The sequence below is a fragment of the Balaenoptera ricei genome, chromosome 3, assembly GCF_028023285.1.
Source record: "Balaenoptera ricei isolate mBalRic1 chromosome 3, mBalRic1.hap2, whole genome shotgun sequence".
Taxonomy (NCBI): domain Eukaryota; kingdom Metazoa; phylum Chordata; class Mammalia; order Artiodactyla; family Balaenopteridae; genus Balaenoptera; species Balaenoptera ricei.
Genome location: NC_082641.1, coordinates 92,092,629 through 92,117,402, shown reverse-complemented (window position 1 = coordinate 92,117,402; position 24,774 = coordinate 92,092,629). Strand labels below are relative to the sequence as shown.

General features: G+C 42.3%; 1 protein-coding gene across 3 annotated transcripts in view; it reads right to left on the bottom strand.

Annotated features, from left to right (window-relative positions):
- Window positions 1–24,774, bottom strand: part of MCC (MCC regulator of WNT signaling pathway) — a 428,184-nt gene that overhangs the window by 109,476 nt on the left and 293,934 nt on the right. For all 3 annotated transcript variants that reach the window (XM_059916875.1, XM_059916876.1, XM_059916877.1), the window contains one exon: window positions 507–620. In XM_059916875.1, coding sequence (XP_059772858.1) covers window positions 507–620 — 114 coding nt within the window. The remainder of the gene's footprint in view (window positions 1–506; window positions 621–24,774) is intronic.

Genomic DNA, 24,774 nt, shown 5'->3' with positions numbered 1-24,774 from the left:
TGGCGCAGTGGTTGAGAATCTGCCTGCCAATGCAGGCGACACGGGTTCAAGCCCTGGTCTGGGAAGATCCCACATGCCGCGGAGCAACTAGGCCCCGTGAGCCACAACTACTGAGCCTGCGCGTCTGGAGCCTGTGCTCCACAACAAGAGAGGCCGCGATAGTGAAGAGGCCCGCGCACCGCGATGAAGAGTGGCCCCCGCTGGCCACAACTAGAGAAAGCCCTCGCACAGAAACGAAGACCCAACACAGCCAAAAATAAATATAAAAATAAATAAATAAATAAATAAAAAATATTAAAAAAAAAAAGTCATGTGGGGAGGAAAAGTGGGATTGGGATGGGACATAAGGAGGGACTTCTGGGATGACTGTCAGGTTCTAATTCTTGAGCTAGACAGTGGTCATGAGGAGGTCTGCTCATCAAACCGTCATCTGTTTTGTGGAGATTTCTATATCTGTTTCATCTTAAAAAATAAAGTAAAAAAAAAAACCTTTCCAGATCCCTTACCTGTGCCTTGGCCAATTTCTTCTCCAGAAGGTCCCGTTCCCGCTCCGTTTGCTGCAGACGTTTATTAAGCTCCACTATATCTCCCTTGAGTGATGCCAGGGCTGCCAAGTGAAGCTGCAGTGACGGGAAGAAAGGAGCACAAGGTTAGACCCTTCGGCAGAAACTCATTTCCTTCCCTTCATTTCCGGTAATTAGTGTGATCACATAAAAATAGGTATCATCTACAATGGGACACCTTGGGTGATATTAATCTCAGGGGACAATGGACAGAAATCAGGTGTGTCACAGGCAAGCTGGATTATCTGGTCACCCTAAATGTAACAGGGAGAACACTATTATGTGTGGGCAGTAGGACCTAATTTTGGATGGTCTAATAAAAGTAGAGAGGAAAGCTGCTCATTCTAAGGGCTTTCTCCAAGTTACTCAGCAAGGAGGAGATTAAGAGCTGGTGTGGACTGCCTGATTCTCAAGAAGCAAGGAAAAGGCACGACCAAATTAGCTTTTACCTTTGGGAAAATATGCGAGTTGAATGGGGCAATTCAATTTTTTTCAATTCAATCACCCATACTGCCGCATGTCCAGACAGACCAAAGGGCTGAGTATTAAGAAAAAAAAAAAAATGGGAGAGCTCATTGTTTCCGACGTTCTCCTCCTCAAGTTGACGCATTAATTTTCTTGCCAGCTCCTCCTTCTTCATTGTTCCCCAGACAGACTAGATCGACCAGATGCTTCTTCTGTGCAAGCAGGCCTCTCAGAAGCAGAACCGGGACTCTGATAAATTATGCTATGGCGAGAGAAACCAAGAATCCATCGCTCTACCTTTCCCCAGCCAACTCTCTCAGGGTAAGCGGAGCAAGAAAGAACGTTCTTCAGCAGATTAACAAGCGCATCACGCACTTCCAGGATCTCAACCCGCTCAGCTTTCAGGTTCTGCACATGGAGCCCGGGATGCACACATGCCTACCACACATGTGCCCGCTGTGGCTTTGCAGGTGGATGGCTGGGACCATCCTTAACATCTGTTCAACCACGGCTCCTGGAGCAGCACCTTCCAGCCTTCCTTGCCCTCTGAGTCACTACTTCGCTGTCTTCACTGTCAATCCCAGGTGGAGCTCAGACCATCCCTGAGCTGAATCCCACATGACACCTGGGTGAGTGATGCGAATCAGAGCAAACCCTCCCTCTTTATAGGGTTTCTGTATAGCTTCTGCCAAGAGGATGTAAAGTAAGGAGTAAATAAATTTGATCTTTCAAGATGGACACAGTGCAGCGGCACACAACTCCACTTTGAAGATTTTAATTTCAGGTTTAGAAAGATGCTCTTTTCTACAACCTGCCCCTCCACGCTGCATGGAGGCTGGGAGGCTTGGGGGAGGGTGAGTAGGCGAGAAGGAGACATAGGGCAGGGGCTAGGGTTTCAAAGCGGTTGTTTGTGAGACTATCACAGCAGTGACTGTGACTTCACTTAACTGCATCGGGGCTGCAAACCAACAGACCAATAGATGTTTTGAAATCAGGAATGCTTGAAATTTAAAAAAGGAAATGTCAGGCAATCTGGTGGTATTTGCCTTCTCATGTAGGGCTAGGGCCACTCAGAAAAGGTCACTTTGGGTTTCAGATACAGGGTTCCTGTGATGAATTCTCAGCACAAATACCACAGTGTTTCCACTGTACAATTTTTTGGAGGCAGTTTTGCTCCCAGCGTGGGGAGAGGGACACAAATTCACTCCCTTACATAGCTGGGTTGCCCCTTCTGCCTCTGAACTGTCAATCTGAGAATGCTCCTTTAGCGACAGACACTGTGGTCTGCTATGCTATTATGTGCGGTCTTGGGAGAAGACCCACCACCTCACCTCTGACAGGAAGGATGAAATACATGGAGAGCAGACATGTTCTTTAAGATATATAGGAGCAGAAACAAGGATCCCAACTATGAGAGCCTAGACACGCTTCCTCTCTCATCCATCTCCCCTCCTACTTCTGGGGGAAAGGGCTGCCTGCAGGGGTTGGGGGAGAATTTGGGGGAAAAGCTGACAGAGGAGACTATACACTCCATACTGACCTCATGAACTGGGCCAGATGGGGAGACACACAGAGTGGTTATTTCCATCACAGTACAGGGCAGAGGGGTCCAGGCTGGGTCACATCCTGTGGAGGACAGCCCTGGGCTGAGAGACGATAACACCAGCACTCCGGATTGCCAAAGGATCCATCAGATGTGCTTGTGGGGCAAGTCCCTTCGCTTCCCTGGATAGAAGATGCCTATCTATCAAATAAGAATTGATCAGTTTTTCTTTTTTTTTAAATTAATTTTATTTTTATTTATTTTTGGCTGTGTTGGGTCTTCGCTGCTGCGCGCGGGCTTTCTCTAGTTGCGGCGAGCGGGGGCTACTCTTTGTTGCGGCGCATGGGCTTCTCACTGCGGTGGCTTCTCTTGCTGCGGAGCACGGGCTCCAGGCGCGCAGGCTTCAGTAGTTGTGGCTTGCGGGCTCAGTGGTTGTGGCTCGTGGCCTCTAGAGCACAGGCTCAGTAGGTGTGGCTCACGGGCTTAGTTGATCCACGGCATGTGGGATCTTCCCGGACCAGGGCTCGAACCCGTGTCCCCTGCATTGGCAGGAGGATTGTTAACCACTGGGCCACCAGGGAAGTCCCTCAGTTGTTCTTAATTTGAAGATTCCTTAAGAATCTCATGAATGTGATGGGCCCTTCTCCTAGAGGAGAGTATAAACTTGGTGCTTACGCATGTGTTCCGCCTAATTAAGAAGATAACACACCCCGGAATCTATCTATGAACTCCAAACTAAGAACCATCTGGACTAGACGCCAGCTCTGTGATGCCCCCAAGTTTTGCAGACGGTGTCAAGTGTCATAACCACAGATGTCTGAGTGGAGGAAAGGCCCTCGGCATGTGGCACCTCCCACTTCCAAATCTGTGAGTGAGGACTGAAACCCGGAGATTGACCTGCTCACTCCAGGTCCCATGGAGAGCCTAGCATCAGAACCAAGGCCACCATGCCCCTTCCTCACTATGCAGTGTTGTATGTGACAGTGATTTTCAGGGGTTTTTTTCCTGTGGATGAAAACTTTACTTAAAATATTTGCCTCTGATTATAAAAATAATGAATATGTAACAGAAAAATAAACTGGAAAGTTGGCATTCTAACTTTTTGGTGGTGGCCTTTGGGTGGTTTCAAACTCTTCTGGGATGCTTTCCTGTTTAATACTTTTTTTTTTTTTTAAAGAGAAAGAGGCTTTTGTATTAAAGAAACAAGAGTTGTCATAGTGTTTTCTGCAGGTGAAGGCTGTAGCATAAAAACCGTAAACGGTTATTATCTTTCCCTGCTGCATCTTCTTTCCCTGTCCACCAGCAATTCTGATAGAAGGTAAAACTTTAAAAACCAGGTGCAGTATCCACTTGTTCCTTAGTGTCACTGACAAGTACTCAGCAGAAGCTAACTACAGAGGTTGGGAGGTGCAATGTGGAAAGAAGTTTGCCCACAAGTTGCAAGATGTGTTGCTGAGAATGTGGCTGACCAACCCCTCTCTCTTCCCTACAACTGAGCACGGGATGAGTCCTGTTCTCACCGCAAGGAAGAGTGGACACTCCCTGCCAGCTTCATCTCCAGAGCTCCTCTGCTCCACCTTGTCAATCACCCAGTACTCAACAGCTGACTGGATCTCCTTCTTTTGGGGTTTCACCCCCCTCATTCTGGCAGACCTGGTGGTATCCCTGCAAATTCAATAGCTAGAGAGTTTTCGAGCAATGCTACAAGTATTATGACAGAAACTGTGTAGACCTGTGTCAAGCCCAGCATTAAAAAAATAAGAGAATACAGGTCTTTCCGGGTAATTTTTTTTTTTTTAAAGATTTATTGATTGATTGATTGATTGCCATGTTGGGTCTTCGTTTTTCTGTGCTAGGGCTTTCTCTAGTTGCGGCAAGCGGGGGCCACTCTTCATCGCAGTGCGTGGGCCTCTCACTATCGTGGCCTCTCTTGTTGCGGAGCACAGGCTCCAGACGCACAGGCTCAGTAGCTGTGGCTCACGGGCCTAACTGCTCCGCGGCATGTGGGATCTTCCCAGACCAGGGCTCGAACCCGTGTCCCCTGCATTAGCAGGCAGATTCTCAACCACTGTGCCACCAGGGAAGCCCCCCAGGTAATTTTTAAAAGGAGTGACAGTGGGTTTAAATACTGGAAAGAAAAATTTACCACAGCAACCAAAACTGTCAACTATCTATAATAGAAAAATTATATTTGCATCATTTTTCAGGATCTCTTTACTTATATTCTGGCTTCTGAAATGGCCTCTACCTTGAGTCAGAGCTTCAGACACATGAACCTCAAAGTACCATTAAAAGATGTTTCACTAACCAAAGAGAAAGAAAATATATGACGTTTGCAGTCTGTGCTGGTCTCTTCCCAAACACACTTTTCTCTTCATGCTCAGGAACAAGACCTCGATTTTTCGTTGGTCAGACTACTGCTCAGCTGAAATATCCCAGTTCCCAGCCTCCCTTGCAGCTGGAGCTAGGTGTAGCCATGTGACAAAGTTCTAGCCAAGGAGACAGAAGCAAAAATATGTGGAAGTTCTGGGAAAATCTTTTTGAGGGAGGTCATGCTGTTTTTCTCTTCCTCCAGCCTTGCTGCTTGGTATATTAATGTGATGGATGGAGCTCCAGCAGCTATCTTGCTTCAGAAAGATGAGGTCCACACTGTAGGGAGTGGAAGGTGCCTGAATTCCTAACAACTCTGTAGAGCCACCCTACTAGCTTTGGACTGCCTAACTCCAGACTTCTGTAATAGAATAGCAAGAACAGACCTCTGCTGTATAGACCACTATTATGTTGTGATACTCTGGCAAATGAAGTTGATCTAAGCCTAATTTATAAAGAATCAGATAAACATGGGTTCATATCTCATTTATGATACTTGTTAGGGATTTGTCTTTGGACAGCTGATTTAACTGGTATTTTTATAAATGGGTTTTTTTGCTGTCATAAAGGCAAAATGAGATGGCCATCCATAAAATGACCAGCATAGTGTCTGAAACCAAGTAAGCATTCAACAATGTGCATTTCCTCTTTCCCAGCCAGGTTTTAAGTCAGCAAGTTTCAAGTCAACAACCTTCTCAGATGAAGCCTCACTATAGGTAGTGAGAGGTACATTCAGATGAGGAAGTAACACAGTCCTGTCTTGGAGCAGCACACTTCCTGGTGGTTAACAGCACAGGAATGAGAGGCCTTAAGCCTTGGGACTTCAGCACAAGTCCCAAGGCTTAAGGAGCTCACTGTCAGGGCTCTTAATTCTCTGTGAAATTTTAACCCAAGGCCTCAGCAATGTTGGGATGGGACCATGACACTTCCTAATACAACTTTGGGCCTAGCACATGAAGGATATAAATCCATGCATACCTCATATTTCTGGAGATAAAAGATACTAATTCCCTAGGCTGTTTTGAGCCCGGCTTCACATTCATTTTACAGTGCGTATCCAAAGGAAAGTAAACCACCTGGAAATTTGGCTTCAAGACAACTGTCAAAATGGTGGTTATTTTTGGATGAAACATTACTTGACTAATATTTCACAGTTCAGCTGGCTGTAAAGACAAGCTTGAGAAGCCTCTGAGAGATAAGGTGTCCAGCTGCCGGGAGCCCGGGTGAGGAGCAAGCAGTGCCTTTGTGACGGTCTCTCCTGGTGGTTGGCTCCTGGGCTATGTGGATAGATGTGCTTCCTGTTACCCATTAGCCATGAGACAAAGGGCTTCACACTTCTTAGGATGCCCTTTTAAGCCAGCAGCCCAATGACTCTAATGAGCCCCCAGGAGCACCACTGTGTACTTACGGTTATAAGATGCTTCTTTATCTTGTTACTACTGGCAATAAAAACAATGGAACAGATGCTGGTGCTTTCCTGATCACCTGGCATCCTCCTATGCATTATCCCACTGGGTCTCCATCACACCACACCTCCGTGCCCTACAGGGAGGCTATGATTCCCAGTGTGCTGAGGAACAAGTACTCTTCCCAAGGGCCACAGCTGTTGAAGGGGTTCAGAACCAGAATCGAGGCTGCCAAATTCTAGGCCCACCATTTTACTCATCTTTCTGGGACTTGGGTCTGCTCTTTTACAGCACTGCCTTCAAAGGGACCAAAGGCTTCCACAGCCACACCTGAAACAGAGGAATGAGTTCATCCCCAAGTCTCCATCCAGAGACCATAGAGAGATGAGACCATGGTGAGATGGCTGAGCTGGCCTTTTCCGCTTTGTTGGCAGGTAAGCTCACTCAGAGCAAACTGTGCTTGTTCTTTCTCTCTCTTTACTTGGTCTGGCTACCTGAGATGCTCCTGTAGGCCATTCACTGCCAGGGTACCTCTATTTCCCTCCCACCAGTGATGATGGGAATGCCCATCCTGTCCTTCTAAGTGGGCCACTTGCCCTCCAGATGCAAGGTATACAACATAGTTCTTGCTCATATTTGAGTGAGACAATGGGTAGTGCCAACTTCTTCCACTTAGTGAACTGTTCTCTTCCTTAAAGGGGAAGAAATAAGGGCAACTAACCTTTACTGAACACATATTCTTTTCTTTTTAGAGACTTAAAAATATTTATTTAAAAATAACATTAATTAACCCACTATATGCTGAACACACACTCTTGACAGGTTCTGCACTAAGTGCTTTCTACACTTTACCTAATTCAATCAGCTACAGAGTCCCGCAGAAGAAAGGACACAACCCCAGTGCCAAGCTTTGGGAATATTTTAAGAATTCCAGGCAACTCGATAGTAGTAAGTCATAACATTAATAGTTACCATTTGCTGAATGTTTAACGGGTACCAGGCACTTGGGCTAAGCACATTTCATGCAGTACCTCATTTAACCCTCACCGCAATGCTATGAGACAGGTATTATCACCTCCTTCTGACAAATGAGGAATCAAGGCACAGAGGAGGGATAGGAAATCAGCCCAAGGGCAGGGAACTGATAAACAGTAGAAGACATATTAACACACAGACACTCCATGCTCTAATCGTCTCTGCTATGTGCTTTGCTGGTACTTCCAACTCAACATGCCACTGCCCTCCTGGCTTGCGGGACACACATGTGTGCATGTGTGTGCATGTATGTGGATGGGTGGGAGGATGTGGAGTGGGAGGTCAGATGTGCACACTGGCAGAGGCAGGGACCAGGGGTGAAGCAGGGGGCAGCGGGAGATGGCAGGGCGAGCCCTCTAGTGACAATGATGAAGCTCGGGGCTGGGGGTCAGCTCAGCTCAGTGTCAATTTGGAGACTCTTTAACTTTCTGTGCTTTTTCATCTTTTTGAGAAGGGTCTGTACCAGATGGCCCCACTCTGAGTTCTGTGCTTGGGGCTCTGCATACTTTATTTGCCCACTGGTCCCAGAATGGATTTGCTGAAGCTCACTTCCCAAGGAAGCTTCATTTATATACAGAATTGATCAGCAACAATCTTTCCCCTAGAAATTTAAAAAGCGCTCAGAATCGCACATAACCTTACGGCTGGCGAGGGAATTCAAGAACATCTAGTTCAATTCCTTCATTGTAAAGGCATTAAACAGACTCAGAAAAACAAGGCTCATCAAATTCAGATTTCCTCATTCCCTATCCAGAGGCTTCCTGCTCTCCCATATGGCAATCCAGGAGCTCCTGGGTAGTGAATAAATGTCTATATCCAGCCCCATCCTTCGAAATAGCAGGAGACATCTGTACACGAGAAAGCAGCCTCATTCAGCTTCCCCTGCAAGACTCCCCACATGCCGGGTGCTCTAATTCAGATACATAAAGAACAAAATCCCTGGCAAAAGGGGAATGTTCCTTGCCAGATGGACACAATCAGGCCTGTTCAGTGGCTTCCAGGACTGGAACATTCTTATTCACAGCTAGAATTCCAGCTAGGGGCACCAACTGTGTAATATTTCAAGAAAGGATGCTCATAGCCTTGAAACGTAAAAACTCATTAAACACCATCTACAAGATTGCCCCCCTGCATGCTAATCACTTTTTGCTGACCCAGACCAACTCAGAAAACAGGAGCTTTTTGTCTTTCATTTTATCTGATGATTTCCTTGGTCAGTGGTCCCTGAGTTACTTTTTAAACCTCCATTGAAGTTCAGTTGTCGAAAACAGCACTCTAAATCCCCTTCAACATGGTAGCACTAAAATACCATCCAATAGACAAATTGATCCTGTCCAAGAGTGCCTGATGTAGGTGATCGTGCCAAATCACAAAGCAGGACCCAGGTACCAACTGTGAAAACAGCAACACCATCATCCCTAGCACCCACCTAAGGCAAATGGCTGGGAGACGGCTCTCTAGGAGGGGAGGTGTCCAAGACTGATCCTCCCAATTTTGAAGATAACCCTCAATCCCACTCCATCTGCAAAAATATGCTCCTCTAAAAATAAGCCACATTGAATTTGTACATTGTCTTGAGTAGTATGGTCATTTTATCAGTATTAATCCTTCTAATCCAAGAACAATGTATATCTTTCCATCTGTTTGTGTAGTCTTCAATTTCTTTCATCATCTTATAGTTTTCAGAGTACAGGTCTTTTGTCTCCTTAGGTAGGTTTATTCCTAGGTATTTTATTCTCTTTGATGCGATGGTAAAAGGGATTGTTTCCTTAGTTTCTCTTTCTGATCATTCGTTGTTAGTGTATAAGAATGTAAGAGATTTCTGTGCATTAATTTTGTATCCTGCAACTTTACTGAATTCATTGATGAGCTCTAGTAGTTTTCTGGGGGCATCTTTAGGGTTTGCTATGTATAGTATCACATCATCTGCAAACAGTGACAGTTTTACTTCTTCCCTTCCAGTTTGGATTCCTTGTCTTTATTTTTCTTCTCTGATTGTTATGGCTAGGACTTCCAAAACTATGCTGAATAAAAGTGGCGACACTGAACATCCTTGTCTTGTTCCTGATCTTAGAGGAAATGCTTTCAGCTTAGCACCATTGAGTATGATGTTAGCTGTGGGTTTGTCATATATGGCCTTTATTATGTTGAGGTATGCTCCCTCTAAGCCCACTTTCTGAAGAGTTTTTATCATAAATGAATATTGAATTTTGTCCAAGGCTTTTTCTGCATCTACTGAGATCATCATATGATTTTTATTCTTCAATTTGTTAATGTGGTGTATCACATTGATTGATTTGCAGATATTGAAAAAAATCCTTGCATATGAACTAGAACAAATATTTAAAAAATTTGTATGGAAACACAAAAGACCCCAAATAGCCAAAACAATCTTGAGAAAGAATAACAGAACTAAAGGAATCATACTCCCTAACTTTAGACTACACTACAAAGCTACAGTAATCAAAACAGTATGGTGTACTGGCACAAAAAGAGACACACAGATCAAGGGAAGAGAATAGAGAGCCCAGAAATAAACCCACGTACTTATGATCAATTAATTTATGACGAAGGAGGCAAGAATATACAATGGAGAAAAGACAGTCCTTTCAGTAAGTGGTGCTAGGAAAACTGGACAGCTACATGTAAAAGAATGAAATTAGAAAATTCTCTAATGCCATATACAAAAATAAACTCAAAATGGATTAAAGACTGGATACCACAAAACTCTTAGAGGAAAACACAGGCAGAACACTCTTTGACAAAAGTCATAAGCAATATTTTTTTTGATCCCTCTCCTAAAACAAAGGAAATAAAAGCAAAAATAAACAAACAGGACCTAATTAAACTTAAAACCTTTTTCACAGCAAAGGAAACCACTGACAAAACAAAAAGACAACCTACTGAATGGGAGAAAACATTTGCAAATGATATGACCAATAAAGGGTTAATATCCAACATATATAAACAGCCCATGCAACTCAACATCAGAAAAACAAACAACCCAATAAGAACTGAATAGACATTTTTCCAAAGAGAAATGCAGATGGCCAACAGGCACGTGAAAACATACTCAACATTGCTAATCATCAGGGAAATGCAAATCAAAACCATAATGAGATATCATCTCACACCTGTCAGAATGGCTTTCATCAAAAAGAACACTAATGTCGGCAAGGAGTGGAGAAAAGGGAACCCTTGTACACTGTCGGTGGGAGTGTAAATTGGTGCAGCCACTGTGAAAAACTGTTTGAAGGTTTCTCAAAAAAGTAAAAATAGAACTACCAAAGGACACAGCATTTCCATTCCTGGGTATATATCTGAAAAAACCACAAACACTAATTCGAAATGATACATGCACTTCAATGTTCATAGCAGCATTATTTATACTTGCCAAGATATGGAAGCAACCTAAATGTCCATAAACAGATGAATAAAGAAGATGTGGTATATATATATACAATGGAATACTACTCAGCCATAAAAAAGAATGGAATTTTGTCATTTGCAGCAACATGGGTGGACTTAGGGGGCATTATGCTAAGTGAAATAAGTCCAACAGAGAAAGACAAATACCGTATGATATGACTAATATGTGGAACCCAAAAAATAAAACAAACTAGTGAATATAACAAAAAAGCAGCAGACTCACAGATACAGAGAACAAACTAGTGGTTACCAGTGGGGAGAGGAAAGGGTGTAGGGGAAATATAGGGGTAGAGGATTAAGCGGTACAAACTATTAAGTATAAAATAAGCTACAAGGATATACTGTACAACACAGGGAATAAAGCCAATATTTTATAATAACTACAAATGGAGTATGACCTTTAAAAATTGTGAATCACTGTATTATATACCTATAACTTACATAATATTATGCATCAACTATACTTCAATAAAAAATAAAAATGTCACATAATTTTTACTGGAAATGATATTAGCTAACATGTGGATGTGTGCTATGTGCTATTGCTATATTTAAAGCATGTAACATGCATGCACTTTCTTAATTATTCTTTAACATAGTCTTTGGAATAGGTACTGTTGTTAACCCCAATTTAAAGAGGTAGGAATTGAGGCTTAGAAGTTCAGTAACTTGCCAAACTAGTAAGCGGCAGAGCTAGAATGAAAACCCTTGTCAGTCTAACCCCAGAGCCTGGTTCACAACCATCATGCCTCATGCTTTGCAACAGAATATCCTAGCACTTCTGAGATCCTTTCATGAAACTACTGAGAAGATAAGGTCTCAGAGAGTTCTTTTTATAAGAGGAGAGAAAGCAGAACTGCAAAATTAGCATTAGGGAAAAGGTATTAATTCTTTAAAACTTCCAACATTTTGAGAAACACAAGACCATTAAGCTGATATCAGACCCAGGAAAGCAGAGAAAAATTAATCTCCGGATATGTCCATACCCGATCGATGAGGGAAAGTTAACAAGGGAAATATTGAAGTGTAGGTGAAAAAGCTCTAACTAAACAGTACATGGGAGGAAAGGTTATCTTAACTGATAGATCTTAAAAAATTAAAAATCTAAACAGAATATTTTATATATATATATACACACACATATATACATATATATACACACACATATATACATATATATATACACACACATATATACATATATATATACACACACATATATACATATATATACACACACATATATACATATATACACACACATATATACATATATATATACACATATATATGTGTATATATATATATATATATATATATATATATATATATACACACACACACACATACACATACACACACACTTTAAAATTTACTATACAATAGTTGCTGGTAAAAACAAGTCACAGCATTTTCCACTAATAAATTCTTACTTTTTGTGGTGTTATTTTCAAGGGAAACCAAAATTACATGCAATACAAGGATATTTGGAAAGAAACACAAACAAAATAAAGACACAGCAATAACCTGTCAGCACCTGCTTAAATTTCAAGGTGGGTTGCATCCTAATGACACATCATGAAGGAGGTCGAGACGTAACAATTAAATCCTGTTAATCAGAAGACATGAATATTTCAGTGTGTACTAAATACTGATGTGATCCCTGAGACAGCAAGTCCCACAGAGAATTATATGAACAGGAGTAAAAGACTTCCCTGGCAAGGTCTGCATTGTTCATAAATTTTTATATTGATCCACTTTAGTAGGTATTGAATACCCCATTCTAAAGAAACCAAGTACCTTTAATGGTGAAACACTCAATAAACTCTGCAGATCAGGAAAAACCAAGCTACTGTAATAGCAATAGTTGAGTGCTTTGGAAGTTCCCTATTTTTTACTGGATTGAGGAAAATGTTTTTCTCTTTGGGAAAACAAGTGAAGATTTAGATTTGAGTGTGTGTGTGTGTGTATACATATACAGATACATACTTATACACACATACATATATTAATACACACATATATACATATGGACTTTCTATGTATACAAAACTCAAGGCACATGATCTCAGTCTTTTTATCTAAGCACAGGAGACAGCCAAGATGTTGACTATTGAGATATTCAGTACAATCATATTCAAATGTATTCCCAACATTTGAGAGAGATTTTCACATGCACTATTTCCCATAAAGAAAATCCCTTTAAAATGCTTGATGCCATAAACAAGCTCCCATTTCAGGGAAGTCTCAGGCGGGCCCTGGCTTCTCCTTCCTCACCATGGGGCTGCTGACTGATGGGCCATTTCACCACTCACTGCTGCATCTAATCCAAAGCACCAGGAAAGGGTAGAAGACACATTTCAAATCTGCTCAATGTTCTCTCCCATCAGGGGCCCTGCTGACTGCTTCAGAGAACAGTGTGCTTAGAGAGGAGAAAAGGTCTGAATCTTCTCTCCTTTCCAAATCACCTAACCCAGTCAATACTAGTCCCAACCAGGACTTGTTCCCTGAAAAGGAAGAAAATGAGAGAGAAAGAAGAGAGAAAATGATGGGGAAAACATAGTTCAGTGGTTAAGGACATCGGCTTTATAACAAAACAAAAACAAATTAAAACCCCAGACCTGAGTACTAGTTCAAGCTTGGTTAAGTTGTGAAAAATTTCCAAGCCTCAGTTTACTCACCCTGTAATGACAGCCAACCATACAGAATTGTAAAAATTAAACGAACATACTACAGGTAGCTCACTTGAACACAATGCTGCCTGGCAGAAAGGTAGCCACAATGAATGTTGTCATCTTAATGATCATGATCATCATGCCATGCCTTTGTGCTTGCTAAAAGGTATCAAGATAACTTTGGGCCTTAAAAGCGCTGATGGGCTACTTTCCTATCTCCTTGTTTACACAAACCCTGATTAAGCAATCAGAATGACTCATCATTACCTTGAGGCCCAGCTCACATTAGTCAGAGTGATCTACACTTTGCCTGCCTTTCAACATGTGCAATTGGATGAGCAGCTCCCTACATTCTGGCTGGGCCTGCAGGGAAGCCGGCAAACACATTTATCCTCAACAGCCTGGAAACTGGAGGAGCCTTACGCCCAGTCTATACTCCCCACCTCCTGGCTCCTCATAGCACAAGGTAAGAGAGGGTCAGGAACCAAGTGGGACATATACAGTGACCCCAAAATGAACTTCCATAAGAATGTATCTGAAGACAGAAGAGCTTAGTGTAAGCAAGGATATACACAAAGACCTGTTCATGACAGTAAAAGAAAAAAAAAGAAAGAAAGAAAAAGGAAAAATAGTGGTTGAATAAATTGCATGATATGCATAATATACTATGTTGCCAACAAAACAGAGAAATATATAATTAACATGGTAATCATAACTTCCCATATGGATGCTGAGTCAATTCATTCCGGCTGCCTTCCACCTGTCCCCACCAACCACCTGGAACAAGTTTTCCTTCTCCCCTACTGCGCCTCTAGCCTTTCACTCCTCTTTATCTTTCATAACACTTATTACTCCCTGACAATATATCATACGAGTTTTTTGTTGAGTCATTCCCCCATGAGGCTGTAAGTTCCAAGAATGCAGACATGTCACGGAACTAGGGAAATAGCCAACGAACAAGATGAACTGTGCCTGGTACATGGGAGGACTTCAGGCAGATTTGTTGAATGGATAAATTTAGAAAATTAGAAGATACAGATAAAAGAACTTACATTATCCTTACCCCTACCACCTAGAGATATCTGTCAAATATTTTTCTATGCGTAAATAGATGTAGCTTATAAAATAAAGTAAAAATAACTTAGGTGAAACAATGTCTAATGTAGTACTGTCTTCCATACTTCAAACTCTCTGAATAATTCAGTGTATCGTTAATATCCCCTCTTGGTCACCAAATGGCTACAACAGTTCTCCATTCCCTCAGTGGTCCCTCCAGGATGTCAGTGTTTTGGGGTTTTTTTTTTGCTACATGGTACCTAGGACCAAGCACAATACTCCAGATGAATTCTGGCCAGAACACTTCTATGTGCCAGGGGCCATGCCAATTGCCTTATATGGGTTTTCACTGAATTCTCACTCAACAAGATAGAAGTAACTATTACTTCATTCTGCAGATCAGAAACTGAGGCACAGTAAGTTTTTCTAGTACTTAAAACCAGAACCTCTCCAGCTGACCTACCGTATTCATCAATACTGCATCTCATTTACCTTGGGTATCCAGGGTCAAATGTTTTAGATCACATGATCTGACGTGGCCCAGGGAGAGAATCTGAGGAGCCAAGACTGCGGACCTGGATGGCGCCCAGCACCAGATGGTTTCTAGCAGTGTCGCACAAACTGGAAACACCACTGGCACCAGAAGGGAGTTGCGGTGAGATCCCCTGTACTTGCTTTGTCAGTGCCCAGCGCTGGAGGCAAGAAGCACGGTGCAGGTGAAGGGCAGGGAGTACTCTGTGACCAGACAAACCCAGAAAGACCCCGTTCCTGTAAGTGAGCCATTAACCCACCCAAGCAGGTGTGCCCCCCACCCATCTGCCAGTGCCGGCCTGGCCAGCGCCTGGGGAGTGTTTCACAATCCCTTGCCAAATCACAAAGATGTCAGAACTGCAGATGAAAGATGTAACGCGAGCAAGTGAGCCACAGACTAGAACAAAACACTGTGGTTTGGGTCCAGCTTGACAGCATTCCGGTTCCTTTCCTGTAAGGAGCTGCTTTGAGGGCAAAGGCACCCTACCCTCCCACTTGGCCTCTAGAAACCACAACGCAATACGAATTCAAAAGGCACCTGACAGCTCAGCATTATTTTAATAAACAAAGCCTCCCTTTCTTCCCCCTCTACCTACAAAGAACACGTTTTATCACATATGCCTTGACAACTTTCTCTCTTACAAATTGATTCCTCTTTCCTGCTCCCTCCATTTCGCCAGGCAAACTCTGAAATGCTTAAGTACAGTGGAGGGTGTGGCAGAGCTCAATGCAGACGGGGACGCTGAGGACAACGTGAGGTCTCCTGCATGCGTGCTCACCTCCACCCCGCCGCTGTCGAGGGCCTGCTGTACGGCCCTTGGAAGAGAAGCAGCAGAAAGGATACAGGGGAGGCCACGCCGGGTGGCTGATGAAAAAAATTCCTTTGGGTGCAGATAGTATCCGTCACTTCTGACTTTCTCTAAATGGAAGGAGCCCCCAGTGGGGAGACACTGTCTTTGAGCCTCTAGTGCACAGCCCCCAACAAAGCCAAGCACAGTCTGACCTCACTGAAGGATGGTGGCAGAGACAGACACGCTGGTTGCTCAGGAAGGTGGGGAGCTTTGGGGCAACCAAACAGCACACACTCTCCTAGAAGGAAGAGGTTCTCTCATCACACATTTTGGATGTGGCACTGCTTTCTTCCCATCATCTCAGTTCATGTGCAAACTAAACTCTTCCTGTGCTTGCAAGGGAGGAACTACATATTTTCCCAAGCTCACGAAGTGCAACCTTAATCATTAGATCCAACACACCAGAGAAAAAGAGGTGACACCTAATCCTGGAGTTTCCTGTACTGTCTATGCTCTCCCCAGCACCCCCTCCCTCTTACCTCCTTAGAGACATGGCACTAGAATGCAAACAGGAAATTCCCTAAAGCTGCCCAATTTTGTTTCCTGTAAGCAGAAAGGCAGTGTACAGAGAAAATATTAAAGACTCCTAGGCTGTTTAAGAATTAAACATTTCTAACCTACATAAAAATATCAAAGGAAATCCTAAATCTGGCAGTGACTAGAAATACTGCCGTTTCAACAACACAAAACCAAAATTTACTCAAACTATTAAAGCTAAGCTTCGCTGCTAAAGAAGTTGACACTGTCAATCACTAGGCACAGGGCTGGAAAACATGGTGAGCAAGCGTTTGCCTGATATTCAGAAGCCTTCTCCTCAGAGGCCTGAGTGAGTCGCCCTGTTCATTTGCCCTGTTGTCAAGATTCTGAATGCTAGCGTGGGTCATGTTATACTTTAAACGCAAACACCACTCTGAGATGAGTAAACAAGGATGACAAAATCCAAAGACTCTGTGAGATAGTCTTCCTGCCAATCTTAATCCAGGCCATCATTTATTAAAAAAAAAAAAAAAAATTGAGCTTAGCTTTGGGCTCCCAGAAAAATATCACAAATGTGAAGCAGGATTATTTAGCTCCAAGGCAAGAAGGATGAAGGCAAATTAGCACTAGCCGATAGGCAAATGACGAGCTCTTACACTGAGGGCAGTCACCAGTGTACCCAGTCCAACACAATGAGTTTACATTTCAGCTTGAGGATTCAGGTTTGCTCTCTACACCTCTCCTGACAGTGGAGCTTGTTGTGTCTTCAAAGGTGCAGTAATGCTATGGAATTTCTCTCTGGGAAAACCTTTCAAGGCAGGGGCCAGTTTCCTCTCTCCGGGCTGATGTGGGTACAGTCCTGCCTGGGAATTTAGCCTACTGCCTCTCAAAATTCATTCCAGTCTGATGATTCCCTCATTTTACACCAATAGATGTGCCGGGCGAAAAAGGTGAGTCAACACACAGATTATGGAGGACGTTTCTTTTCATGTGGCAAAGGAAAACAGAGGTTGTTTCAAGGGAGTCAAGGGCACCACAGAGTAAGCTTTTTTGACTTGTTTTCTTGGCTTTTTAAAATCCTGGCAATCATGCTCTGGCTAACAGAGCAACATTTACAGAAGCACACGATCGGAGCACTTCATTCCTTGCTGCACTGTGGCGCCGAGAGCTGTGGCATTTACATACCTTCAGGGCCAGGGCTACCCAGGAAAATGACTGCAGTGGAACTGGATGTTTATTTAAAGTGACTGATACATAAAGGATTAGCTCCACTTCCCCCCATATAATGGGCTAGAGAGAAAAGGTAAAAACCACCACCTTAAATTTGCAATGGAACAGGTCTCAACTCCCTTTTGACCTTTAAAACAATCTTTCCTGGGGCAGAGACACCTAATCTACAGCTACCAACTTGCCCTTTCATTGGCCATCTTAAAAGAAAGTAAAATTATTCAAAAGTTGCCTACTATCTCAAGATTTTAAAAATTAGAAATTTATCTCATCTCATTCCAGATATTACATTCTTTTGGGCAACAGATTTATGTTCACGAAGAAAAAGTGGGAACCTATCAAATCATTTCCTGGGGAAACAAAGAGCCTGAGAGTCTGCTTACAAAGCAAGGTTAAGTTGACTTTTCTTCAGTTACTCCACATACCTAGTGCAGTATAAACCACGGGCTCGCCACAGCAAGCCGACTTGGAGCTCCTGCACTGTACATGCTCAACGTGGCAACTAGACAGCCTTAAGGAACTGATAACTCAAATGAGGAGTGTCAGAATTTGGCTGAAAAGGTGCTCTTTTTTTCTTAATAAATTCCAGATGTTAAGAGTAGCTATCCATCTAGAGACCAGTTCTTTACATAATCTGTTCTTTAAAACCTTCTGAAAAAATGTAATTGCGTTTCTTTCTCCCACTGCATTTTATGGACAAAAAGGCAGTTATTCATGTACTTCAAAAAAAAAAAAACTTAAAAAAATTAGTTATTCCCCATAAGTTAAATGATTTCCACAGAAATACATTAATGGAGTATATGGAATGATAAATCTATGCTATGAAAGATGATAATAGAAAGCAGACCTCGCCTATGGTGAGTTCAAATTCCAGAATATATCATATGCACAAAACTCTTGTGGTTTATGGAATTCTGAATCTCCAAGTTTGAATAGTGGGTGCAGGCCACAGCTTTCCTGAAGTCTTTTTTTTTTTTTTTTTTTTTTTAATATATTAAGCCTTTCCAGCAAGTGGGGTGGGGGAAGCAGAGAAGAAGGCAAACAGATTGGAGGTGGGAGGGGTGAGCAAGGCAGGGACAAAGATTTGGCAAGGCTAATACCATGCACTGCCTTTCACCCCTTAAAGTCAGTATAGCAAAGATCCCCTGAATTGGGGCTAGACCAGTAGCAACAGCTTAGGCAGGCTTCAGCCCCCATCATATCCACAGCTCTCCTGCAGGCACCCAATAGAAACAATCATGTAAAGATGGTGTTGGCTAAGAAAACAGAGCTTTAAGACAAGCTCCCTGTGCTCCCCGCCTCCCCCAATCCCTTGCCCCAGAGCGTTCTGTATAGAAATTCTGCAACTGCCACAGTCCACACTACTCTGCCACGGGAGAGGGGAAAGGGAAGACACTGATTTGCATCCCTCTTGCTGTTTTGTGGGGAAGCAGGAAAAGGGAAAGGATAAAGGGGAAGGAATTCAATCCAAAGGGCAGGGGGAAAGGGGAAATAGAATGGGTATGCCATACACATGGAGGCGGCCACTAATTCTGAAGGAAGCCAAGAAACCCAGAAGGAGAAAGGAAAATATGAGAAAATAATTACAGGAATTAGCATGATAGGTTTAAAAAAATGGGCCTGTTGGGGAAAAAAAAAAAAACCCAAGCTCATAGATACAGAGAACAAGCTGGTGGTTGTCAGAGGTGGGGTGTGGGTAAAATGGGTGAAGGGGGTCAAAAGGTACAAACTTCCAGTTATAAAATAAGTATGTCCTGGAGATGTAATGCATAGCATGGTGCCTATAGTTAATAATACTGTCCTGCATATTTGAACGTTGCAAAGAGAAGAGATCTTAAAAGTTATCATCACAAGAAAAAAAATTCTGTAACTGTGTGGTGATGGATATTAACTGTACTCATTGTGGTGATCATTTCTTAATATATACAAATGTTGAATTATCACATCATACACTTAAAACTAATATACTCTTGTATGTCCATTATACCTCAATTTTTTTTTTTTGAAAAAAGGCCGTTCGAAAGACTTCTTTCTGCAAGACAATTCCTGCACCTAAATGTGACAAGCCTTCATCTTGCATCACCACCTGTAATGCCATCCCCACAAACTCCCAGCCAGCATTCCAAGGAGGTGCTTGCATGCTCAGGTAACTGGGTGGAGTGGACCGAAAATCAGCTCAATCAGCTCTTTTGTTCTCAAAAAAAAGAACTCTCTCATTCAGATCCGGTCAAACTGCTTAGGTGCAGAGCCAAGGGGTTAATGTTCAAGTTCAGAAACTCTGTATGGGTCATATTCTGGCCCTGCGGAGACACAAGGGCGGGTTTCTTAAAATGCGTCGACTTGCCGTCTTCCCCATGACAGGTCACCTTTTGAACTACTGGGGGATGACCTGGGAGAAAAATAGAAAGCTTTGGAGCCAAGCACTCCTGTGAGAATGTAGGGAACAATCAGAGGGCTGTCTAGAAAACAAAATGCCTCATTTCTTTAATAGTAGCTATTCAGGTAGCAAGAGGCAATTCAGAAATGGCCAGCAAAGCACAATGATTGAGAAATCGGCATAACTGATACATTTCTATTCTGCTCCAGCATTTATGCACTGCACAATTTCACTTTAGTTAAATAAAGTACTTTCTTCTGGAGATGGCAAGTACGTGATACTATGGCCATAGCTACTATAATAGAATAAGATGGATCTACCCCACATACATCAACTCCGATGTAAAATTCTTAGGATTTTTTATAAGATGCACACGTGTATTTTTTTGAAAGGACAAGATCATTAGCAGGTCTGGTCTTCATGGAAAGAAGTAATTAACGGTGTCTAAATTAAATTTTTTCTTTCTTTCTTTACAGCAACTACTTCTTTTAAACAAGGACATGTGGAGTCATAGGATTATTTCTTTCATCTTTTTTCTCCTTTTCTTCAATGGACTTTATTTCTACCCCATGGCAGAAACCAACCTTCTCTTGTAGAACTGGGCAATATATCATATATCGTTTTCCCATCTCTTAGGCAGGAAGTTACATTTCTGAAAACTTCTGACAAACCACAACTGTATGAACGGTGCCTTGCATGTGGGCGCACATGGGTACCCACGCACGCGCCTCTGCGCCTATAATTAAAGTATCTCAGGGCCCAACCTCGTCTACCCTCACCCACTCCTGTTTTCTTATCTGTTCTGTGGAAGCTAATACCTACCCTACCCACTTCCCAGGGATACTGGGAAAAGCGGAAATGTTTATGTAAGTGTTGTATGTTGTACGCACTATTAAAATGTTAGTTATGATATATGATACAGTTCAAAATGTTATTTACTGACCTTTATATGTAACTCCCCTTACTTGGGTCCTTAAAATTCATCTCCAACACACTTTATAAAGTTTGACAAGAAGTCACGTCATGGTCTACAGGCTCTCTGCTAATAGAGTCAGTAGTTACAGCATAAGCAATCACCTCTGACATGTCCTGCTCCCACAAAGGAGCCTTAAGGAGCACTGATCTCTAAGGACAAGACTTGAAATTTGAGGGTCAGGACCCATATACTGCCAAATCACTTTCAATATCATTACACTAATAGGAGTCTCCTAAAGTAAAGGATGGGTATTTGGTTCCCATACTGGGATTATTTCATCCTGAACTGAGACTTCACTGAAGTGCTGGGGATGGTGTTCCTAAAGCTTTGGCTTCAGATATGCTGGGTGTTCTTGAGAACCATTTCTGTTTTGTAGGGGTGTTTGGCCATGCCCTTATCAAATCACAGAAAGTTCCTGGAAGTTTACTCAAATGTCTTCCCTCAGCACAAAAACCATCTAATCACAAACGCATACATCCCCAAGGAAGTTCTGAGACAAATTCTGCAGAGCACAACCACAGCATGCTACAAGATCGTTTCCCAGCAGAAGGGAGCCATTTTCTTGACTCTAAAGACTAACAGATGAAGCACAGACAATAGAGCTTTCTCATCACTCTGGTACAGATTAGCCTGCATTTCTGCACCAAAACGTATTAAGCTCCTGTCTGGCAATTAGCTGACAAGGGCAAAAATGCACAGACAAGCAGAAGGTGGAAACCCCTTTAACCCAGGAAACCTCACTGGTGGCTCTGCATCCCGTATCATTTCACAGTGGTTATTGGACAGCCTCCAACAAAAGAAGCAGCTATGGCAAAGAAATTCTCCAGAAATTGTGAAGTTTCAAGGCACAGAAAGTTTCAGAGATGTCTGCTTGTCAACCAGGAAGTCCTGGAGCTCGTCAGTAATTGACACCGTTGCAGGAAGCCCCCTCAAAGAAAGGCTCGTCCTTCCCTGTCCCTATAATCCATCTACCAAGAGCCGAACTTTTTGACTTAGAAAAGGTAAAATGGAAAGCTATCCAATTGTGGTTGGCCGTCTTCAGGCACTGTGGGAGCCCTGGGAAAGAAGAGAATTATTACTTAAGGAAAGGATTGTGTGTGAGAACATATAAGGACTTTTTTCCACTCAAGGAGTGGAAGACAGTAGCAACACATACCAAGGACAGTACAGACCAAATGAATATAATTCAGCTCAAACAATCCAGGTACCTGACTTCATACTGATGACCAAATCCTGCTTAAAAATGAGACTGTCACAGCTTCTGTCCATGTGACCACGGAAGAATGCAAGTAAGCATCTTTAGGTGTCAAATCACCTCTTGAAAGTTATTTAACAGCCAAGGTAAGATTTTGGAGGTTATTACAGCTACTTAGCTTCTTCAGCAATTCATTTGGATACAGAATACGCTCCATTTCCGTTTCACACTATATGTGGTTACCTACTTCTTACAGCTTTATAGCTAAGACATCTTTCCTTTGCACGTACATCTCTTCCCCTTTGTACAAAACCTTGTCTGAATAAAAAGGGATGGGGTCGCAAGTATACCATTTTACTCTTTCCCCACACCTTTTAAGCACTGACAGAACCCAGAACAAACCAGGCTACAAGAAAGAAGACCCCCAGCTATGGCCATCTGTCCATCTTATAATTACCTACATGCTGGAGGTACCATAATTTAACCATCAACCCATTATTGTATGTGTAACCAATTTTCCTTGTTGAATAATGCTGCAATGAAGAACATTAGGACAAATTCTTAGAAATGAAATTAGCATTTGGACAAAGCTTCTGAGTGTGAAACTGCCTCCCCCACAAAAGCTATTGCAAGATATACTTCTGCCAGCTCTATCTATTTTGCTTTACTCCCAACAGCCCTAAATATATCACTTAAATATGTATTTTTTACCAATATGGTTCCAAGATGACTTTTAGTCTTCATTTCCTTGATTAAATTTAAACTTTTCCCCTAAATCTACTGGACACGTGGCTTTGTTTTTTAATGGCCTGTTCACATTCTTTGCCCATTTTGACACAATGTTGACTTCTTAGAGTTTGATACGTATTACAAATATTAACCTTTCACCATATGTATTGCAAATCTTCTTTCCCAGTTGTCTATTCACCTTATAATTTACATAGCATTTTGACATCTGTATGTTTGATATTTTTATGTTGCCTCCATAAATCTTTTCCTTTACAGATTTTTCCCTCGGCTTTTTGTTTAGAAAGTCCTTCTCCACTCTGTTCAGATAGTTACCTACATTTTCTTTATTGTGATTTTTTAAAATGTGGTCAGTCATTTTTTGTAAAAAATTATTTATTTACTTATTTATTTTTGGCTGCGTTGGGTCTTCGTTGCTGCCCGTGGGCTTTCTCTAGTTGTGGTGAGCGGGGGCTACTCTTCGTTGTGGTGCGCAGGCTTCTCATTGCGGTGGCTTCTCTTGTTGTGGAGCACGGGCTCCAGGCGCACGGGCTTCAGTAGTTGTGGCATGTGGGCTCAGCAGTTGTGGCTCGCGGGCTCTAGAGCACAGGCTCAGTAGTTGTGGCGCACGGGCTTAGTTGCTCCATGGCATGTGGGATCTTCCCGGACCAGGGCTTGAACCCATGTCTCCTGCACTGGCAGGCGGATTCTTAACCACTGTGCCACCAGGGAAGTCCCGGGTCAGTCATTTTTAAAAAAACTTTATTCCATGTGGAATTTCATTGTATACATATATTACAAATCTAAACTTTTTGTTTATATTTGTATTTATTCCAGCATTACTGAATAATTAAACCTTTTCTACTTATTGCAGTCATTATGATATAGCTAAATCCTTTTTATATTATTTTAAATTATAGTATTACAATGTTTAATGTTTCATTAATGTACAATATCCTCTTTTTATTGTTTTTCAAGAATATTTTAGCTATTTGTTTATTCTTCCAGATGAAATTACTATGAAGATTTAAAAAATTTCACAGGGCTTTATATCAGAACAACATTAAACTTCCACTCTCCCCCCCACGTCAATGTGGTCATGTATAAAACTGAATTCCATCTAATAACATGGATAGTCCATCTATCAACTGTAATTTTCATTGTAGTGGCTCTCCTTAACCGAGACACAAATTCCTTGAGGACAAACACAATGTCTGCTTTGCTCCTCAGTGTGTTCCATTCCTAGCACCTAGTACAGCGCAAGCACACATACAATTACTAAATGAAATCAAAGCAACCTAGAACTGTTTTTGTCTTGAGCATCTCCTTTAGTATCTCTTAACTCAAAATAGCTAAACCAGCAACATAACTGTGAATGCACCTGGTGTGTGTAAACTGAGCAAAGGTGTACAAGGGATTTATAGGCTACGGTACCCAAACCTGGCCAATGGAATAACAGCTTCAAAGGTGGTGTCCTTCCTAAATTACCACAATGGGCAAAAGAAAGAGGAGGGTAACACTGCCGCAAAGATGAACTAAAATCAACAGATTAGGAATTCATGCTTGAGAACTGCAGGAACTTTACTAGAGTGAGGTCCTTTTCATATCATTGCCATGGAGGAGTAGAGATCAGCTAACTATTTTTTAAAAGTCCTAGACTCAGTGCTAAGAGAGATTTCGGACATTTAAAGAGCGATGGCCCAGGACAAGGGTAGGTAGAGAGGGAAGTGTCCTAGGTCAAAAAGATGGCCTGAATTAGTGCTCCTGACCTGTCTTCTTCCCAATGCCTTGCTGAAGAGACTCAACTAATAAAAATCAGCCAGCTGATAGAGGCTGGAAGGAATGATGGTGAATTGCACCCAGATTACTGAT